At 34.5% G+C, this 21,431-nt stretch overlaps 2 protein-coding genes across 2 annotated transcripts in view; one reads left to right on the plus strand and one right to left on the minus strand.

Moving 5' to 3' along the window:
• Nucleotides 1-21,389, minus strand: part of LOC135138033 (serine/threonine-protein phosphatase 6 regulatory ankyrin repeat subunit C-like) — a 74,966-nt gene extending 53,577 nt beyond the window's left edge. Inside the window, exon 1 of the mRNA XM_064067863.1 lies at nucleotides 19,470-21,389. Coding sequence (XP_063923933.1) covers nucleotides 19,470-20,817 — 1,348 coding nt within the window. The 5' untranslated portion in view covers nucleotides 20,818-21,389. The remainder of the gene's footprint in view (nucleotides 1-19,469) is intronic.
• LOC135137824 (uncharacterized) lies at nucleotides 1,886-13,909 on the plus strand. Its single transcript, XM_064067576.1, has 5 exons — nucleotides 1,886-1,897; nucleotides 3,026-3,252; nucleotides 8,307-8,430; nucleotides 8,480-8,594; nucleotides 13,758-13,909. The coding sequence occupies exons 1-5, from the start codon at nucleotides 1,886-1,888 to the stop codon at nucleotides 13,907-13,909; spliced, it is 630 nt and encodes a 209-aa protein (XP_063923646.1).
• Nucleotides 21,390-21,431: the final 42 nt, after the last annotated feature.

Below are 21,431 nucleotides of genomic sequence, written 5' to 3' on the forward strand. Positions count from 1 at the left end.
ACACGCGTAGTGAATTGGCAGCCGACCATCCTTATCAGGAACATCCAATCTGGCACCAGTTCGTAGCAACAGTTCTACTAGATCTAGATGTTCGTTTTCACAAGCATGATGAATGGGTAATCGACCATTTTCATCTGGATGATTGACTTTGGCACCATTCACTATGAGTGATTTCGTTGTATCTAAGTATCCATTCTGACAAGTATAGTGAATGGGTAACTGACCATTTCGACCCAGAACATTCACATTCGCAACATGGTCTAACAGGAATCGTACCATATTTGATACTTCTTTATCACCATTCATCCTTGGAAATTTTCCTACGTCACATGCATAATGAATTGGCTGCAGACCATCTCCGTCCGAAAAATTCACTTTGATACCATTCGACACCAAAAGCTGCATTGTATCCAAATCTCCCCTATCGCATGCATGGTGCATGGGCAGCCGACCATTATCATCCCGAAAATCGATTTTTGTAACATTCGCTACCAGCAGTTTTAATACATCCCAGTGACCATTATCATACGCAATACACATGGGAACTCTACCCCTTTTATCCGGAACATGCAGTTTGGCATCTCTCAGAATTAACAAACGCAACGTTTTGGGCAAATTTTTCTCACACCCATAGTGTACCAAAGACTGACCTCTCGAATTCGGAACCTCTATCTTAATTTCCGGCAGCTGTAACACAAAAACAAATATTTCATCAATCTCCGAGTCCAAAAAATCCCACTCAAAAAAGTCTCGTTGTTCGGAAGAGAGTTTCTGTTAAATTCGTCTCGATCTGTTGTAGTGCGCTAGAGCTAGAGTGTCCCTGGATTTAACTTGTTCAATGCACTTTTGAGCGAAGGAGACATGTCCAAGCACTCGAAAATAATGAGAAAATCAAACCGGATTGCGTAGTACAAGACGGTGGGTGAATACTCTTCAGTAAACTCATTCTCGTCGAAGAAAGGTATAAGAAATGGGAAGAAAATCATCAACTTCTGAAAACATGAAGCGAACGATCAAACTTAGAAAATCTTATGCGTTCTTCACGATAATTCATATCTTTATTATCCAACGTGTTGATATTTAAAATTAGAGTTCTTTCCACTGCAATTGGAAAAGTCTTAGTCTAGGCACAAGCCACTTTCAAAACATACGCCCGATGACATCTTTCTAACTTAAATCTTTATTTGTACACCCTTCCAGAATTGCAGATTCCTGTGTATTACGGCTACTAAGGGCCGGTTTATAGAACAGCGAGTTAAATATTTAATCCTCGATTAGTTTAACAGAGAATTAAAATGTGGAATATGAACCTGTGATTGGTTAAAATATGCGCGTTGCCTCGCAACGGACCTCAATTAAAAGTTAATCGCGAATTAACTTTAACTTCGCTTTCTATAAATCAGGTCTAAACATTTTGAATTTCTGGCTAACATCAAATCAAAAAAAAATCGAATATTGTTATAACGACCGCCCACAACTAATTTTTTGTGGCGTGCTTTAAAAGTTTCATTTTCGAATAAGTACAAAGCGGCAAAATATTCACCAAACAAGTTGTGAGTAAATTTGGCTTCGTTGTCATTTGTGACTCAACTCTGGGTCATCCCCCAGGAGTTTAAAAATTAAGTTTGCTAGGTAGTGGCATTTGTAGCTGTTGTCAGCGTTCGTGGAGGGCTGTGTATTTGAAATCTGAAAATAAAGACATTCTTTAATTTAATTCAACAGTTTTTTAATTGCACAAAATGATTTTTATTTCTTATTAAATAAATTCGCAAAATAAAGTTTTATAATTTATCTAAAAAATTGTATTTTTTGGACTGAACTTCAAGGTGAGGGAAAATCTGGCCAAAGGGCTTTATACCATACTCTTGTGGTTTCTCGACTTTACATGACCCGCAGAGTACGAAGAAATAGGTCTCCCCTTTTCGTCTGTCCGTCTGTCTGTCTGTCTGTCTGCCGTCTGTACGGATTTTTATTGGACAGATAAGAAACAAACACGTAGCACGCTTCTTTGTATATATTTACTTTAACATTACGTATATATCTTTATATTAACTTATGTACTGTCATAAAAATCAAATCTTAAAATTTGTGGAAAAATCTGAATTTATTTATCTTCGACCAATTTTTTTCATATCACAGTTTTTCGTTTTTCAACTTTTAATTTTTTCAATTTCTTGACATCCAAATTTTTCAATTACCTTATCGTTTCCTGAATTTCTCGATTTGTAATTTTTCGATATTACAATTTCTCATTTTTTGACTTTCCAGTTTCTTAATTTTTAATTTTTTGATTTTTCAGTTTTTCAATTCCATGACTTTTTCAGGTCTTCGATTTTTATTTTCTTTTTCCCGATTTTTTAATTTTCATTGTTTTGATGTTATATCACAATTATTCGCTTTTTAATTTCCTTTATTTTTTCAATGTTTCTTTCGATTGTATTCCTCGATTTTCCAATTTTTAAATTTTTCGATTTTGCAATTTTTGAATTTCCAGTTATGCAAGTTTTCGATTTCTTTCATTTTCAATATATGTATCGATTTTACAATACATATTTCGTTTTTTCGATTTAAGTTTTACAATTTTTATTCATTCCATTTTTGAATTTCCGTTTCTTTTAGTTTTCAAGTTCTTGATTTCTAATTTTTAAATTTTTCAAAGTTTTCGTTTTTTCATTTTTGCTTTTTCAGTTTTATAATTGTGCAGTTTTCCCATTTTTTTATTCGAAGATCGTGAAATCGATAAATCGAAAAACTGAAAAATCGAGAAATTGAAAAATCGAAAAACTAAAAATTCGGGAAAAACTGAAAAAAAAAACAATTTTTCAATTTTTTCTGAATTTTTAGGTTTTCGATTTAAATCTTATAACGTTTCAAAAAATCTAGATTTATAATATTCTATCAATTTTTTGATATCACAATTTTTCGTATTTTTCAATTTTTCAATTGGTTGACTGCCGAAATTTTCAATTATCGTTCCAATTTCTCAATTTGCAATTTTTCAAATTTTACAAATTTTTTATGTTAGTTTTTCATCTACGAAAACCGAAAAAGTACCGCTTGCTGCTGCTGCAAAAAAGGCACCGTCAGCCTCCGCTGTGTTCTCGAACGCTCGGCCAACGTCTGCAAAGAAAGCGTAAAGCTAAAAGCGACAATCGACAATCAAAGCGAAGTGGAAGAGTGTTGCGAGTTCGTCATCGACCGAGGAGTCCTGGGCGTGAGCAAGGACCTGAAGCACCACGTCTTCGAATACAGGTATTTCGAAGTCGGGCTTCGATGACGGGCCTGTCTAATATGCAGACCACAGTTTATCTTGCAGACTGGGGGTTAAAAATGCTGCAATCAAGTCAAAACTTGACATTTGCTTATTTCCCAATACGAAGATTGTTGGTACAAAATTTCAACCCGTTCGGAGAAACCCTTAAAAACCACCCCCAAAACAACCTTGCAGACTGGGGCTTAAAAATACTCCAATCAAGTCAAAACTCGACAATCGCTTATTTCTCAATACAAAGATTGTTGATACAAAATTTCAAGCCGTTCGGAGAAACCCTTAAAAATCACCCCCAAAACAACCTTGCAGACTGGGGGTTAAAAATGCTCCAATCAAGTCAAAACTCGATATTTCCTAATTTCTCAATACGAAGATTGTTGATACAAAATTTCAACCCGTTCGGAGAAATCGTTGAAAACTACCCCCAAAACAACCTTGCAGACTGGGGCTTAAAAATGCTCCAATCAAGTCAAAATTTTATATTCGCTAGTTTATCAATATGGGGATTATCGATACAAAATCTCAGCCTATTTGAAGAAACCCTCAAAAATCACCCCCAAAACAACCTTGCAGACTGGGGATTAAAAATGCTCCAATCAAGTCAAAATTTAATATTCGCTAGTTTCTCAATATAAGGATTATCGATACAAAATTTCAGCCTATTCGAAAAAACCCTCAAAAATCTCCCCCAAAACAACCTTGCAGACTGGGGATTAAAAATGCTTCAATCAAAGCAAAACTCGACAGTCGCTTATTTATCAATACAAAGATTGTTGATACAAAATTTCAAGCCGTTCGGGGAAACCCTTAAAAATCACCCCCAAAACAACCTTGCAGACTGGGGGTGAAAAATGCTCCAATCAAGTCGGAACTCGATATTTCTTAATTTCTCAATACGAAGATTGTTGATACAAAATTTCAGCCTATTCGAAAAAACGCTCAAAAATCACCCCCAAAACAACCTTGCAGACTGGGGATTAAAAATGCTCCAATCAAGTCAAAATTTTATATTCGCTAGTTTATCAATATGGGAATTATCGATACGAAATCTCAGCCTATTTCAAGAAACCCTCAAGAATCACCCCCAAAACAACCTTGCAGGCTGGGGATTAAAAATACTCCAATCAAGTCAAAACTCGACATTTGCTTATTTCTCAACACGAAGATTGTTGGCACAAAATTTTAACCCGTTCGCAAAGACCCTTAAAAACTACCCCCAGACAGATTTGCAGACTGGGGGTAAAAAATACTTCAATCAAGTCAAAACTCGTGATTTGCTTATTTCTCAATACGAAGATTGTTGATGCAAATTTTCAACCCGTTTGGAGAAACCGTTAAAAGCTACCCCCAAAACAACCTTGAAGACTGGGCCTTAAAAATATTATTACCAAATCGAAACTTGGTGTTTAGTTTTTATCTATACGAGAAGTGATAATGCAAAAAAAACAGTCTTTTTTAAGCTGCTCTTAACAAGTACCCCAAAGCAATCTTTCATACGGGAGCTTAAAAATACTCCAATTGAGTCGAAAGTTACCACTTGCTGAGTTCTTTACACAAAAAATTATCATGTCAAATTTTAGTCACCTTGAAGCAACTTATAAATTAAATGATTGATAGTTGACATTCATTTAAAGTACAAGTAGCAGAAAAATTTCAGACACATGTAAAGAGACAGTACATAATGTCTAAAGTAAGTGCGCACCATAGAGGTAGAATGAGAGGAGGGAAGATTGATTGAAAAAATGCCTGGTACCGCGCTTTCTACTAGGGTCATAAATGGTTCTTCCAGGTCCTCCGAGAAACTGGTTGTTCCAGTGGCGTGCTCGAAAGCGTTTGCGGGATACTAGGCATAAAACAAAAATAATTTCATAAGAAAGCATATAAAAGCAGCAGCAGCAAATTTACTTGAGTTTTTAATTGGTTAAGATTCGTTGCTACGGTCGTTGTGTTATCTCCACCTTTGCGCAAACCGAGCTAATTCCTACAATAATTAATCACCTAATGATCTTAATATGCATTGTTAATTATGAAAAATATTGTTTTGTTACCTTTTATAACTGTATTTTAATGTATATACACTGACCGGCAAAAAACCTGCCACGCTGTAAAATTTCGCAAAACCAAACTTTAGAAATTGTTAATTTAACTAGTGATCGTTATTTTATTAAAGGACCATTCACTGTTGACACATGATGTATAAATTAGCAACAAAAAAGAAGACAAATAAACGCAGAATTAAATTTAATTTAACAAAATAACAGAAACAGAGCGACAATTTGGGAGACGTCTGTAAGAGTTAACGTGAAAACGTTTATTAACTGCCAAACTTATAATCAAATGATGAAAAACACTGTTTACAACAACAGCCTCCTTTATTATTTTAATTAAGAAAATATCCTAGTTGGTCTGTTTCTGTTATTTTGTTAAATTGAATTAAATTTTGGGATTATTTGTCTTTTTTTTTGTTAATTTGTACATCATGTGTCAATAGTTTATAAATAAGGTATGTAGTGCCATTGGAAAGATTAAAATCATGTATATTCTCAAATTCTATATTTTTTTTTCTTGAATTTTCACATCTATATCGTTATTTCCATCTAAGAATTTAATGTATCAATACAACTAAAATTTCCCTAAATACATGCACTCAACTAGATTAGTCTTAACTGTAGTCGTCTTTACTTTTACTAAGATTTTCCAATTCTATGTGACTTTTACCGCTAGTACGTAAAAGAGTTTTGAGAAAAATTTACATATACTCCTATCTTTTTTTTAACTTAAAATGCAATCGAATCAAGTTACATTTGCAACAGCGTAACCAAACAAACTTTCTTATTTCCCATTTTATACAATTTATGTCATAGATTTATGTCAATTAACGCCAATTAACGCTTAAACAATGTCATACAAAATAGAGTTGCAAAGAGCCATATACCAGTTAGTTACCCAAGTATCTAAAAGTGAAATTGTGAATATATTTTGGACCAAATATATTACACGCGCAACTATATACAGAACAATTAAAGACTGCGAGGTAGCAATATCACAATAAGTTTAGAAAGATTAAGAAGAAACACAAGAGCCTGGAACATCAACAAGAAGATTGGCTCGATTGTTTAGAGTTCCTATATAACAGTTTCTAGAGAAATAGGCAAAAACAACTTAAAATACAGCAAAAGAGCTAAATGTTCAAAACATACAGCATCGCAGTTAGAGAGAATTCTTAGATGTTGCCGGCTATTGAGAATTCATCATTTTCTGGACAATCGTGTGGTTGTGCTGGGCGATGAAAAATATTTTACGTTTGCCCATTCAGAGATGGAAGGTAACGATGGATTTTATACAAACAATATAGAAGAAATTACAAGTAAAATTTAAGTCGAAGGCAAAGTTTGAAGATAAAATTTTGGTTTGATGGGCTATATCTCCGGCCGGCGTTTCAGCACAATTCATTGGCCATACTAAAAGTGACGCAGTCAATACATAACAATATATGAGAACACCATAATAACGACGATGTAATATTTTGGCCAAATTTAGCAAGTTGCCATTATACTAGAATGTCCAGGGATTGGTTAGAAAGCAATAATATAAGTTTTGTACCTAAGAAAAGGTAATCCTCCCATAGTGCCCCCAGTGCGAACAATCGAAAACAAAATTTGGGGAATACTAAGTAGAAAGGTTTACAACAACGGCTGAGAAGCCAATTTAGAAGAACAATTAAGAAGAACAATTTACCAGACAGTTAGAGAAATGGACGTGGACACCATCCAAAAGCTGTAAGACCTACATATGAAGACAATTTTGCGTCGTATTGAATATAACGAATCTTTATCTGTTTTCCCATTAATAATAATTAATTAAGAAATTAGCATATTTCTGGGTTCTTTTTGAAATTCAAATAAAATTAAGTTTGAGCTTCCTATTATTAATTTAAACTTTTTCTCAAAACGTTTTTTTTTTACGTTAAGTTTCTCGGAAATTAAAAATGTCTCTAATTTTCTTTAAAATATCTTTAAGATTTTGTTTCCTCTGAATTTTAAATTTTCTCTTCTGGACACCACTAACTTTGTATTTTTTGAGTGATGATGAAAGTTTAATTATATCTCAAAGAACTCAAAACCAGCATATAGTATGTACTGAATGAACCAAGTTAACAGCAAAAATGACGTGTAAAAACGCACAAAAAATGAGAGATTGGACGAAAAAATGCCCAACTTATGCATTCTTACATAGTAGCAACAATTATCTAACAGCGATAAACATGAACTCAAATTATCACAATTCACGTATCTGTAAGAAATACTCCTATATGTATTCGTAATTTATATATTTTTTAAATTTAAATATAAATAAATTAATTAATAATTAACAATAAAATAATAAAAAAATAAATTAATGTCAAATTATGACTTGATTAGAGTATTTTTAAGCCCTAGTCTGCAAGGTTGTTTTAGGGGTAGTTTTTAACGGTTTCTCCGAACGGGTTGAAATTTTGTATTAACAATCTTCGTATTGAGAAATAAGCAAATATCGAGTTTTAACTTGATTGGAGCATTTTTAACCCCCAGTCTGCAAATCTGTTTTAAGGGTGGTTGTTAAGGGTTTCTCCGAACGGCTTGAAATTTTGTATCAACAATCTTCGTATTGAGAAATAAGCAAATATCGAGTTTTAACTTGATTGGATCATTTTTAACCCCCAGTCTGCAAGGTTGTTTTGGGGATGATTTTTGAGGGTTTCTCGGAATGGGCTGAAATTTTGCATCAATAATCTTCGTATTGAAAAACTAGCGAATGTCAAAATTTAACTTGATTAGAGTATTTTTAAGTGCCAGTCTGCAAGGTTGTTTTGGGGGTAGTTTTTAACGGTTTCTCCGATCGGGTTGAAATTTTGTGTCAATAATCTTCGTATTGAGAAATAAGCAAATGTTGAGTTTCAACTTGATTGGAGCATTTTTAACCCCCAGTCTGCAAGATAAACTGTGGTCTGCAAATTAGAAACGCCTTTCGATGACTTGATGACGTTTGCTTGCAGAGGGAGCAACGTCAAGCTGCACTCTCGTAGCAAATGGGACGGTTCCAATAGCCTTGTTTTACCTCCGATGCCTACAACACTTGTTGGAATTTGTAGATTAGTACAAATCTATTATGTGCTTTCAGTACGTATGGCGGAGGTGTTAGTTTCTGTGTAACTTTTGCGAGTTGTAGGTAAGTCTAGACAGTGATAAAGACGTAGACGTTGCCCAAGTCAATTTCCCGATTACTATAGCGATTGTACCTTTGTGGATACCGAACACGAACACCTCACCTACAATACGATACGGTAAGTTGGTTTTCCTGTGGCTGGTACAGATTTTGAGAAGCCAAAGTCCGTTCCGGTTTGACTTGGCAATGCGTTTTATATGGGAGAATTCGCGGCGGTGTTGGCAATTATCCAAACACTTACCGATTTCTTAACTATTAAAATTTTCAGTAATTTTTAAAACACTTTTGCAATTTTGAATTTCACTTTACGAAAACCCAAATCGAACTAATTGATACAGGAAGACAACTTGAAAAGAGAGTTGTAGGAGAGCTTGATGTGTTTAAAATATCAAAGCTTTTCTTATTAGAAAAGCAAGAGAGCAAGACGCACAGTATAGATATCAATCAGTAGAGACAGCTCGTGTTGATATCTATACTGTGCAAGAGGCTTATTAATGCATGATTTTAGGCAACCAGATATACCCCCAGTCCCTCCTGAACTGTCGCCGAAATTCTCCAAAAGTAAAAAAAGTATTGTATGCTTCGGTCCACTTTAAGCATCCATCATGATTTGGACATATCCAAATTTAGTGAACTAATAATTTTTCATTTGTATGTTTGGTTGCATAACTCATAGTTTGAACACAGATTACGGATACCAGATGGTTCACTTGTGGGCGTAACTGTCCGCAAATTTTCCGTGCGCATGACACTAAAATTGGTTCAGCACTTTTAAATCTCTTTGAAACTGGTTTGACAGATTAACACGCAAAATAACATTTACAATGAAGCAGATATAAGAATAAAAGTTTAGGTAACAATTCAGGGAATAAATAACATTACAAGAATTAATTTCTACGTTTTTTGGTTACGAAGGGATTTTTTAAAAGTTTTAAAATACTCAGAAAATTAGTTAAATAAATACCTACCTGCATTAAACTGTATTATAGTATCGTTTAGTAAATATATCTTGTCTATAATGCCTGATTTTGTAAATGAATAAGAGAATAAAACATTTTCCCTTCTTTTCCTTTAAACTCGTTTCAGTCTTAAATAACCACCAAAAATCGAAGATCACTATAAAGACGAGTAGATTAGAAAACTGTAACAACAAAGTTCAGAAAGGCAAGCGCAGCAAATTTCATTAACTATTCCCTCCAATTCTTCTAACTTTCGGTAACCCTTTAAGCCGTATAGTTAAAGAGGTTACGTTTATTCGCCATGCAAAAATTTTAACACCACTTTCTTATTAGCACTATATTCGAGAATACGTGTTTTTTATGCTCTAAAATTTTTTAATGCCAATGCATGTGTCCGCAATTCTTTTCAGAGGAAATTGTGAAATGTTAAGCATTTGTAATAATCATAAATCATTTTGTGTAAGGCAAATAAGTATTTTGTTCGTTTTTTCTTCACTTAGAACCTCATCCCTTGCATCATCGCTGTAATTTTTCTCTGACCGCCGCGCTTTTAAATTCAAAGCTTGCGAACCAATTTTGATAGAGCGTGCGTAGTAGCGTGAATACCGCTTGAAATCTCGGGACACCGACTTCAAAGTGCCGACAGCTGAGTGAACTATCTGGTATCCATAATCTGTGGTTTGAATTTTCTGTAATTTAATAAAATTACGATCGCCGGAAAAGTATTGTGGTGACCGAATTTAAATCAAAGTTTTCGCGCTGAAATTAATTAACAGCGGCGCGAAATCACATTTGAATAATTTGAATTTGAAAAAAAAAAAAAAATTCAATCACGAAAAAGGGAATCGTTAAACATAGGCAACCAAATAGACATGGCTGGGTTAATGCATGATCATTGGGTTAGATGGCAGCACGTAGCGCTAGGGTGATTTCAGTTAGAGGGTTGGTAGAGAAAAACTGCATGGCGTAGAATCGAGCAATTATGAATGTGGCGGTGTGAGTGTAACAACGTGGTAAGCGCTAGGTTTAAATTAGTTGGGTTGGTAGTTAATAAAATGGGAGGAAGCCTTTGTTTAACGACAATCAAACGTATTTTTCATAATGATACAGTTGTCCCCAAGCCGCGCGGTTAATTCTTGCGCCCTTTTAATCAAAAATTGGAGACTTCCGGTCGACGCGAAAAACCACGTGTTGTAAATTTGTTTCATTGTTTGTAAATTCACCAATCAAGCTAGTTTTTCTTAATACTCAGCTAGAGCAAACACAATTTAACAATCAGGATTATTTAAATAAATCATTTGCTAGAAGATTTCATGAAATTCAATTAGTCGGGAAAAACGCCTTATGTTTAATTACGAATAGGTCTCTGGATGCATATACGTAAGTGTAACATTATAACACTTCTAAATTCTTCACACAAGATTGCTAATAGTTCATTTACGGCAGTTAAACATGTTCATTATACTGCGAATTGGCTGGGGGGGTTATGATATTTTCTCCCCTTAGGTGGTTATCATCGTTATCACGATTAATTCATCGGGGCATGCTTCACAACGACAGATTGATTAATTTATCAAGGCATGCCTCCCAACGCTACAGAAAATTTACATCACCGAGACGCTTTTTCCTCGGGGCGATGATTGGATATTTTTGTGTTTGTTTATTATGTGTTTTGTTGGGGTAACCAGTTCATAGTATTTTAAACTCTCAAAGTAAATTATTTTTGAAGTAACCAATCAATTAGATCATGATATAATTTGGCATAATGTAAACTCTTTGTTTGAACCGTTGATAGTGTGGCAAATATTAATCCCTTGTAAATATTGTTAACTCTGCAAATTTTCGCCTCATACAATTTTTCTTTAATTTAAACAATTTTAACCTCAGTAATTGTATTTGTTGTATAATTTTAATGGAACGTAAATTTCCTGTTCGACAGTTTTTAACGTAACATAATATTTTATTTGCACAAGTTTATTTCACACCAGATCTTTTGTTGCATAAATCCTCGCTAAGTTTTGTTTTGTAAATACTTTGTTGATGAATGTTTCTATCATATAAATTATTTGATGTCCAACTTTAATCTCACATAAGAATTATTTGTTGTTTAAAATTTCACAAGATTGTATGGGGAATTTAAATGTTGTTTATTGCTCTTTGAAACTTTAACACTTGTTAGGTTGTAATTTAATATTAGAGTCATAGAGTTCGAACATTTAAATAGAATTGAAGGTAAATAACACAGTGACACGTAGTGTCGGCGATGGGCGCGGTTCCTAGTTGAGGTAGCGGAATGTATCGCGCTATCTGCACAAGATGTGCAGGCTTTGAATCAGATTTCAGTGGGAACGGTCTGGACGACGAGGTAGTTGTCGACCGGACTTCACCTCTAGTTTTTCGGCCGAAACTGCCTGCTAGGACGACATGTTCGTCATGGAGGGTGCTGTGCGGCAGGCTTGGTGTAGATAGAATCACCGTCGCGGGGGAAACCAGCCCAGACCGGGAGCTCCAAACTTCGCTCACGCTACGACGCCCCCTCTGGGTATCTTGTTGTGCTCGTAAATGAAATTGATATATATTTTGTTCGACCGCCACACGCTTGTAATAACTTGTGTATTTGCATCCAATTACCTGATTTAGCTTGCTTTGTTTTATTAAATTTGTGATATTCAAATATTTGCATTGATTTCAAACAGATGTATAGTATTTTCCGTTTGTTCGTTTTTCATATGTGTATGTCTGTCAATTCGCGAGTGTTTTTCTTTCATATATCTTAAGGTGTTTGAAATGTAATATGTCCGGGAATAAAACAAAAAGGGGGTTTTTGCGTTGAGGAGTAAATCTTTGCAGCGTCTTTCCTCCTGTGAGGGGGGTGCCGTATTCCCCCCTCCAAAACAATTTTGTCTATTATTTCTTGCGCTCTCGACAGGGTATGCACTTGTATGAAAGAACGTCTTCCCACCATTTTTCAAAAAAAAAAAAAACACACACAACGTAGGTTCCTATTTGTTAGACGATCACAGCCAAGGCCAAACTTTGAATTTTTAAATTTTTCGCGGGCCTTTTAAACTTTTTCAAGGTCAATTTAAAGGCGGGAAGTTTGGGTTATCACAGTATTGTAACTAACTCAATTATTAATCGCCTTTATTAACAAATTTATTCGTTAAATAGTTATTATTAACTCCACAGTAACCTTCATAAGCTGTTCATGATTCACTAGTGAAATCAAAGCGTTTAGTGAATTAAAAAATTTCAAACAAGAACAGATTTTTATTTCCTCTACAGAAATATTAACAGTGAATTAGTTTTTATCTTTGTAGTCTGAAATATAAAAGTTACAATTCAAGACAGATCTATTATTAACGATTTTGAGGATTGCTTGATGATTCTTCTCAAAATTTCGATTTCATGTTCAGAGAATCTTCTATGTATTCTTCCACAACACTATTCGACCGCCAGCCACCGTGTCACGTGTCACTTTACAACTGTTGAAACTGCCACAGAGTCTGCTGGTAGAGTTGCACTCGAACACCTAAAACTATGAGCCGTGTATTCTTCGGCCACCAATTCACCAATGCTACGATAAAAATTACTTTTTGTATTAAATATTCATCATCAGAAGGATTATCTAAGAACATTTCCATTTCATCGAGCGTGAACATCTTGGATTTCTTTGGTCTGTGCCCTACAGACTGTTATTTTAGGAAAGCCGATACTTGATGAAATCTATAACAATTAATAGTTTAAAACCTCATAAATAATAACCGTTGCGATGTCACAAATCTGCTTATATCAATATTTTCTTTCACAGATAACATTTTCTGCAGTTGGGAATAATACTACCATCCTGACGAAGATTTTGCATTTTTAGACCATTCCGAAATATAAGGCAAAATTATTCTTTCGTCCACTCCTTTCGCATGATTTCGCTTCCTCCATTCACAAAAATTCGTATATTCTTTTTCATACGAATGCTTGGATTTTGCTGGCACCACTTAATTGATAGTTTCCAAACTTTCGTCCAGAACTTCTGAGGGTACAAAAACTTTGTTTTCGTCTTTATCTTCAAAAATTCCAGACATTATCTTGATGATTTTTCTCAAAATTATTATATCATATCACAAAGAAAGATTTTTTTGCTAGAAATTTAAAAACGCTGGTATAGCAAAAGTTACATTGTTAGAATCAGTAGAGTTTGGTTATATTATATTTGAATAGTTTTCGTGTTAAAAAATCAAGAAGTTTAATTTTAAAATTATGAAAATTCATCTGAAATCGGTAGGTTTTTGGATAATTTATTGTTGATTTACGGTCCTTTGCAGAACATGCGTGTTCCCACGTCGAAGGCGGTCAATACATCGGACCAGAATTCCTCCTCGGACAAGTCTACGATGGAAATGAACACCACATTAGGGAGCCTATTGTACTGTACAAACCTTTATATGTAACAGTAGATAAGTCTGAAACAAACTGAGTAAGGCAATAAGTATTCTATTCATAAAGGCAGGGTATATAATATCACTTATTTGGTTTAATATCACCTCAAGACTGATGACAGGAATATTCGTAGTCAATTTGTATTCATTTTTGTACCCTGAGAACAAAAAAAAAAAAAAACTAGTGTGTAACACGAATTGACCTCAATATTATCTTCCAACTGTGTCAAAAAGCACCAATGTATAAGATTTAAGAATATAGAACACGACCTCTATATAAATGTTGCCAAAGTGTTTTAGAAGTACTTCCCTGTGTTCGTTGATTTGCTCATTTAGTCGTTTTTGAAGATTTTGATGTTGGATTTTTTCTTAATGTATTTATTCTAGAAAAAGTTACTGTTATAAGGTGTAGTCTAGAAGAAATGATTTATATTTATATTTATATATTATTGTTGTTTGTTGTACTATTTTGAAGATGATACTTAATAAATGTTTACGAATTCTAATATAACAGCAATTTTGGAACCGAACCATAATGCATTAAAGGTTTAAAGTTCTTATCGACGCAATCTACTCTTCTAAGTGACAAGACTAGTTGCTATGTCGGGAGCTTTCTCTTTCTCGTCTGATTATTTATTTAATACTTACTAATTTTTTAAGCACACTGTCGAAAACATGGATACTAAGTGTGCACGTAGTATTTGTTCTCTTAAAGTTATAATAAATTTAAACTAAAAATTAAATTACATGAATTTTTACAAATACGGTTCTTTTGTCTTCATTACATCCGTAACGCATATAAAACAGCATCTTTTGCCTGTAAACGATTAATATTAGTAAAAATAGTTCTTTAATAAAAATACATTGGAAAAGAAGAATTGGGCGGTACATACTATATTATTAAGAAAGGTATAACTTTAAATATCCCAAATATAAATGTCCACTTACCGCGTCCAATTTAAAAGAATGGTCGCTGTTTTGTGGATTCCTTGAAGAATCTTGTCATTGGTGTAATAATAGCCCACATCAAAAAGAATTGCATTTATTATCACAGTTTAGTTGGTATATTTTAATGTAACAAATACATGGTTTTATTACAAAACAATCTGTATGGTCACAGGGCGTGACAGTACATTTTACGCTACACCTTAACTATTTGCCATAAAATATCGGGTATCTAAATGAAAACTTGGTCAAGACTGTCATGTTAGCAGCTGTCATTCGTTGTCACACCGACTTTTGTGAATTAATAATTTTTTAATTAACTCTGACAGCGAAATGACAACTGTCTCCAACACAATGACAAACACTATACGACATACGGAAAAAACGATAAAGTGGGAAGCAGCTCACTAACCAGGGTTCAATTAGACACCCGATAATTTTAATGTATACAGGGTGTTATTGAAATACATGAAAACAAAAAATCTGGTGAATGTAGGGAACCTAAGAAGTCAAATGAACGTTTGTTGTTTTAGTAAAATTTTGAAAGGAAAATTTAACCCCTATCCAAACATTCATTCCTCCACTGATAAATAATGGTTTCACGAAAAAATGTGAAACCTAGTAACTGAAAACTGCCGAGGTGTAACTACTGTTGCTATTAATTTATTGCTAGCAACAAATAAACAATGACAATAATTAATGAACTGACAATTAAAACTTCAAAATCATAATTTAATCAACCATAAAATGAAACAAAACGTAACGTATGCAACTAGAGCAAATTTTCAAAATGTCCACCACCATTTCGTATACACGCTTCCGCACGTCTAATCAATGACTGTTGGGTTCTGGTTATCATTTCGGGATGTGCTCTAATTTCAGCAGCTACATTTGTTATTCTGTCCCAAAGTTCCTCAACAGAATTTACTGGTGTTCGGTAAACCAACTCTTTCATGTGACCCCATAAAAAGAAATCGCACGCATTCAAATGAAACTCCCACTCGGTAAGACAATCGTCTAATGCTTATACCTGGATCGTTTTCAACGACATTCAAAATTTCTTCTTCGGCATCAAGTGTCCGTTCTGTCCTTTCACGGCCACGATCACTAAAACGAGGTTGAAATTTCCCATTTTCTCGTAGACGCTGAACAACGTTAGCAAATGTTTTATGATTTGGCAATCTTCGTTCGGGAAATGCTTCTTGGTATAAACGTCGAGCTTCCAAGGAGTTTCCTAAGACTTGTCCATACATCAGAACCATGTCAGTCATTTCAGAATTAGAAAAATTCATTTTGTTGTTCCAAAAAATTGCAAAAACGTCAAAAAATGATGGGCTAATGAATGTATTGTCATGTTAACAAGCAACAATTTTACCTACTTTAAATTACTATAGTGATCAAATTTACCTTTAACATTTTTGGAATCAGTAGCGCACACGCAAATTTTAACAGATTTTCAATCAATTTTATCTCGAAAACTAAAGGATTTTTATTAGATCAATATTTGATGCATAAATTCTCTACATCATGACCAATTACCTTAAAAAAAGTTTCCATCTATTTCAAAAATACCCTGTATAATACGTAAATAAATAAACTTAGGCGTGTTAACATGGATGGACTCCAATTATACTAAAATATATAACATTTATGACAGATATCACAGACTATTTCCAGAGAGTTAAAAATTTAAGAATTCCTCAAACCGATCGGTATATACAGGATGTCTCAGAAATAAGTACATTAATTTTAACCAGTAGCAGAACCCGTGAAACGGAACAACTTTTTTATCTAGCATTTTTTCGAAAACTCAAGTCGAATTTCGAATTTTCCCACCCATATATTCACGAGCCGTCTATGTTCACCTTAAATAATAACTTAAATAATAGCAACACTACAACAATGAAGAACGTACCGTAGCAACCGTTTTGACACTGACAATCATTTTTATGTCAATGTTTTTATTAAACGTTGTCTCTTTAAAGTTTGTTTGGCACAGACTTCTAATTTATAGACGAAATGTGTTGAAATGGCTTTGTTTTCAAATCTGGAATGCACCGATATCGTTTTAACGTACGGTGAAGCTCGGGGAAACGGCACTCGCGCCCAAGGAATTTTTTCAGAAAACCTCCCAAATCGTCTGCCAAATGTGCGCAGTTTTAAGAACGTTGCAGCATTTTCGAGAGTACGGATCTTTTAAACCTGCACCTCAGGATCGGGGTAAGTTACGTAGTAATAGAATTGCTAATATTGAAGAGACTGTTTTGAAGAGTGTCGAAGCTCGACCGGGCACTAGCACGTATCATTGTCTAGTGTGATGTATCGGAGAGTAGTATTTGTAGGATACTCAGAGAACAAATGTACCCCTTTCAGGACCAGAAAGTTCAGTTATTGAAACTAACAGACTTACCACGTAGGCAAAACTTTTGTGAGTGGGTTAATAGAAAAATAAACGAACAAGCAAATTTTGTATCTCTTATACCATCAACTGATAAGGTCGGTTACACGAGGGAAGATGTTCAACACCCACATTTGGGCCGTTGAAATTCCGTACGCCATTAGGGAGCAGGATTTTCAATTTCTCTCTAAATGTTTGTCACATTGACAAGATTAGGAAAATACGTATCCTAGTAACTGTTTTTGACCATAAATTATTAATTATAATAATTATTAGTGTCCATGGGTAACTGAGGATGCATGGGCGGATAACCTTAATTGGGGTATAACTTTAACAATTTTTAACTTGATAATTAAAAAGTTCTTGACAAAACTCTACTAAGAAAAGTTGTTGAGTTCAATGAGCTCTATAACTGATTAAAATTAATGTACTTATTTCTGAGACACCCTGTATATCAACTTAAAGAAAACGGTGAAAATTTCAATCTTTGACAAATTTTGTACGTTTATAGTTAAAATATTAATTTGTTATTATTATTTAACGGTCTAAAAATAATTAGATCCCACATAACTGTGTCGCAAAACACTGAAATATCAGGTCATTCCTCTATAAATTTTTGAATTGGATTTGAACGTTAATGATTTCTATATCTATATATATTTTCTGCATATTCACACCTAATAAATTAATGACAAATTTAATCTTGATCTATATGTTCATTTTACTTGATTGGTTAAGGTCCTTTACTACGATGCACTATAATAACCGTGATAAATCTTAAAAACAATAAATTCAATGCCTTAAAATTTAATATTTTTAAATTGCCTTAGCAAGTAAACTCATTTTCTACGCTGTGTTTTATGATCTCCAAAATGTCCTTTCAAAGGAATCGCGTCATTTTAAATCTATGATAATGGCAGTTTGGCAAATTTTTCGCATATAATAACATCGTTGGCTTTAATAGATTTTGATTTATTTATAAGTAATTTGGTCCTAATACATGTTAATTAAAAATATCACAGAAACTAAAATATTTCGGAGCTCTCTGTTTCGATCATCGGACATAAAAAGAAGAAAATTTTGTAACTAGTGTATTATAGGCAAAAAGTTTTATTGCTTATTTGCGTGTGCATGGAAGTGAAACTAATAAGGAGAAAGGACTTCATCGTTAGGTTGCGTCGTATTTAAATGAAAACGATTACTAAGTATAAAATAGTATAGTAACTGGACGGATGGACATGTCAAATGAAATAGAATCACGCATATTCATATACCTACGTAACAAAAGTACTACACGATATCCATCAAAAAATTTTATCAGAACTCCTTTATCGGTAATTGTTTCGAGAATTTTAGATTTCGTGTTTTTTAACAAAAAATTCCTCATGTTACTGTCAAAGTTTCGGTTTTTCTGCGCGTAGTCGATCGGCAGTTTGCCACTGTGATCCAGAATATTCACTTTCGCACCATTCGATACTAATAATTTCAATGTTCTTAAAGTTCCGTGTTCACAACTATAATGTATCGGCAGCCGTCCATCTCCATCCGGAACATTCACTTTAGAAATTTATCTTGCAAAAATAAAACTATATCACATCTCCACCGAACATTACTGCACGCATAGTGCATCGGTAGCTGACCACCTCTGTCCGGAACATCAAATTTCGCTCCGTTCGTTACCAGTAATTCTACCAGGTTTAATGTTCCGTGTTCACAAGCATAATGTATCGGCAGTTTTCCATCTCCATCCGGAACATCCACTTTCGCACCTTTTTTACACAAAAATAAAATTATATCACATCCCCTCCGAATATTTCTGCACGCATAGTGCATCGGTAGCTGACCACCTCTGTCTGGAACATCAAATTTCGCTCCGTTCGTTACCAGTAATTCTACCAGGTTTAATGTTCCGTGTTTACAAGCATAATGTATCGGCAGTTGTCCATCTCCATCCGGAACATCCACTTTCGCACCTTTTTTACACAATAATAAAATTATATCACATCCCCACCGAACATTTCTGCACGCATAGTGCATCGGTAGCTGACTACCGTTGTCCGGAACATCAAATTTGGCTCCGTTCGTTACCAGTAATTCTACCAGGTTTGATGTTCCGTGTTCACAAGCATAATGTATCGGCAGTTGTCCATTTCCATCCGGAACATCCACTTTCGCACCCTTTCTACACAAAAATAAAATTATATCACGTGCCTCCCACACATTTCTGCACGCATGGTGCATCGGTAGCTGACCACCTCTGTCCGGAACATCAAATTTCGCACCGTTCGTTACCAGTAATTCTACCAGGTTTAATGTTCCGTGTTTACAAGCATAATGTATCGGCAGTTGTCCATCTCCATCCGGAACATCCACTTTCGAACCTTTTTTATACAAAAATAAAATTATATCACATCCCCACCGATCATTTCTGAACGCATGGTGCATCGGTAGCTGACCACCTCCGTCCGGAACATCAAATTTCGCACCGTTCGTTACCAGTAATTCTACCAGGGGTAATGTTCCGTGATTACAAGCATAATGTATCGGCAGTTGTCCATCTCCATCCGGAACATCCACTTTCGCACCTTTTTTACACAAAAATAAAATTATATAACATCCCCACCGATCATTTCTGCACGCATAGTGCATCGGTAGCTGACCACCTCTGTCCGGAACATCAAATTTCGCTCCATTCCTTGCCAGTAATTCTACCATGTTTAAATCTCCGTGTTCACAAGCATAATTTATCGGCAGCCGTCCTTTTCCATCCGGAACATCCACTTTCGCACCTTTTTTACACAAAAATAAAATTATATCACATCCCCACAGATTATTTCTGAACGCATAGTGCATCGGTAGCTGACCACCTCTGTCCGGAACATCAAATTTCGCACCGTTCGTTACCAGTAATTCTACTAGGTTTAACCTTCCGTGTTTACAAGCATAATGTATCGGCAGTCGTCCATCTCTATCCGGAATGTCAACTTTCGCACCATTCGTTAAAAGTATTTCTGTCACACCTAAATCTCCATCCTCACAAGCGTAATGAAGCGGCAACCGACCGGCTTTATCCAAAACGTCAATTTGTGCTATGTGTTTTAAACAATCTGAATACCCTTTTTGACGTGCAAGATCTATAGGACGTTTTCCGTTCCTATCCCGATCATTCATGTTTGCTTCTCTGAGAATTAATGAACGTAACGTCTTAGTTAGATTGTTTTCACATGCATAATGCGCCAACGACTGACCTTTCGAATTTGGCACATCTGTTCTAAACTCTGGCAAATCTAACGCAAAACTCAATACTTCGTCAATTTCCGAATTCAAAATTGAAAGTTCTTCTACGCAGTCCCATTCAGAACTAAATCGTTTTTTGGAAAGAACTTTTTTTAATATTTGTGCTGACCTATTAAGAAGAGCTAAGGCTAAAATGCTTCTTGAACTAATATTATTGTATGTGGTTTTTAAAGGAATAGAATTTTTAATACACTCATATATTATTGGACAATCAAACCTGATTGCATAATATAAAACCGCCACTAAATATTCTTTAGCGAACTGATTCCCGTCATATACTGGAATCAAAAATGGTAACAAAATCATCAATTTTTTAAAACACACATGACCCGATGCGAGGAATTTATAAAATTCTGGTGCTATATCACGATAATTTAGGGTTCTAACGACTTTTTTATTATTGCTGATTAACCATTCCGTGTTAAAACTTTTGTCAATCAAAATAATATTGTTTTTAACAAGAGGATAACTTTTATTCCAGGCGCAAGCCACTTCCAAAATGTCACGACCAATGATATCCTTTTTAAGTAAATCTGCATCAGTAAATTCCTTTAGAATTGTAAGATTCTTATATATAACACCTACTAAACATTTCGAATTTTTCGCTAACTTTAAATCTAAAAAAAACCGAATGTTGTTATATCTACCGTCAGAAATAAAATTTTTGTCACGTGCTTTGGATGGTTCGTTATCAAATAGATATAACGCTGCAAAATATTCACCGTACGAATTGTGAATGAACTCAACATCATATTTAGATATAACGCGACTTATAAATCCTACATTATCTCCTTTTGTTTTAATTTTTTCTACAAAACTGTCAGTCGTCTTGTCGTAACGGAATAATTTATTTATAATTTTGTGAAATGAAGAGTCATAAATGTAATAACTTGAAGCTAAACTTTTATAGTGGTTCATTC

This window comes from Zophobas morio, unplaced genomic scaffold (genome assembly GCF_036711695.1).
Source record: "Zophobas morio isolate AGI-343-1 ecotype UQ-CSIRO unplaced genomic scaffold, CSIRO_AGI_Zmor_V1 ptg000030l, whole genome shotgun sequence".
Lineage (NCBI taxonomy): Eukaryota > Metazoa > Arthropoda > Insecta > Coleoptera > Tenebrionidae > Zophobas > Zophobas morio.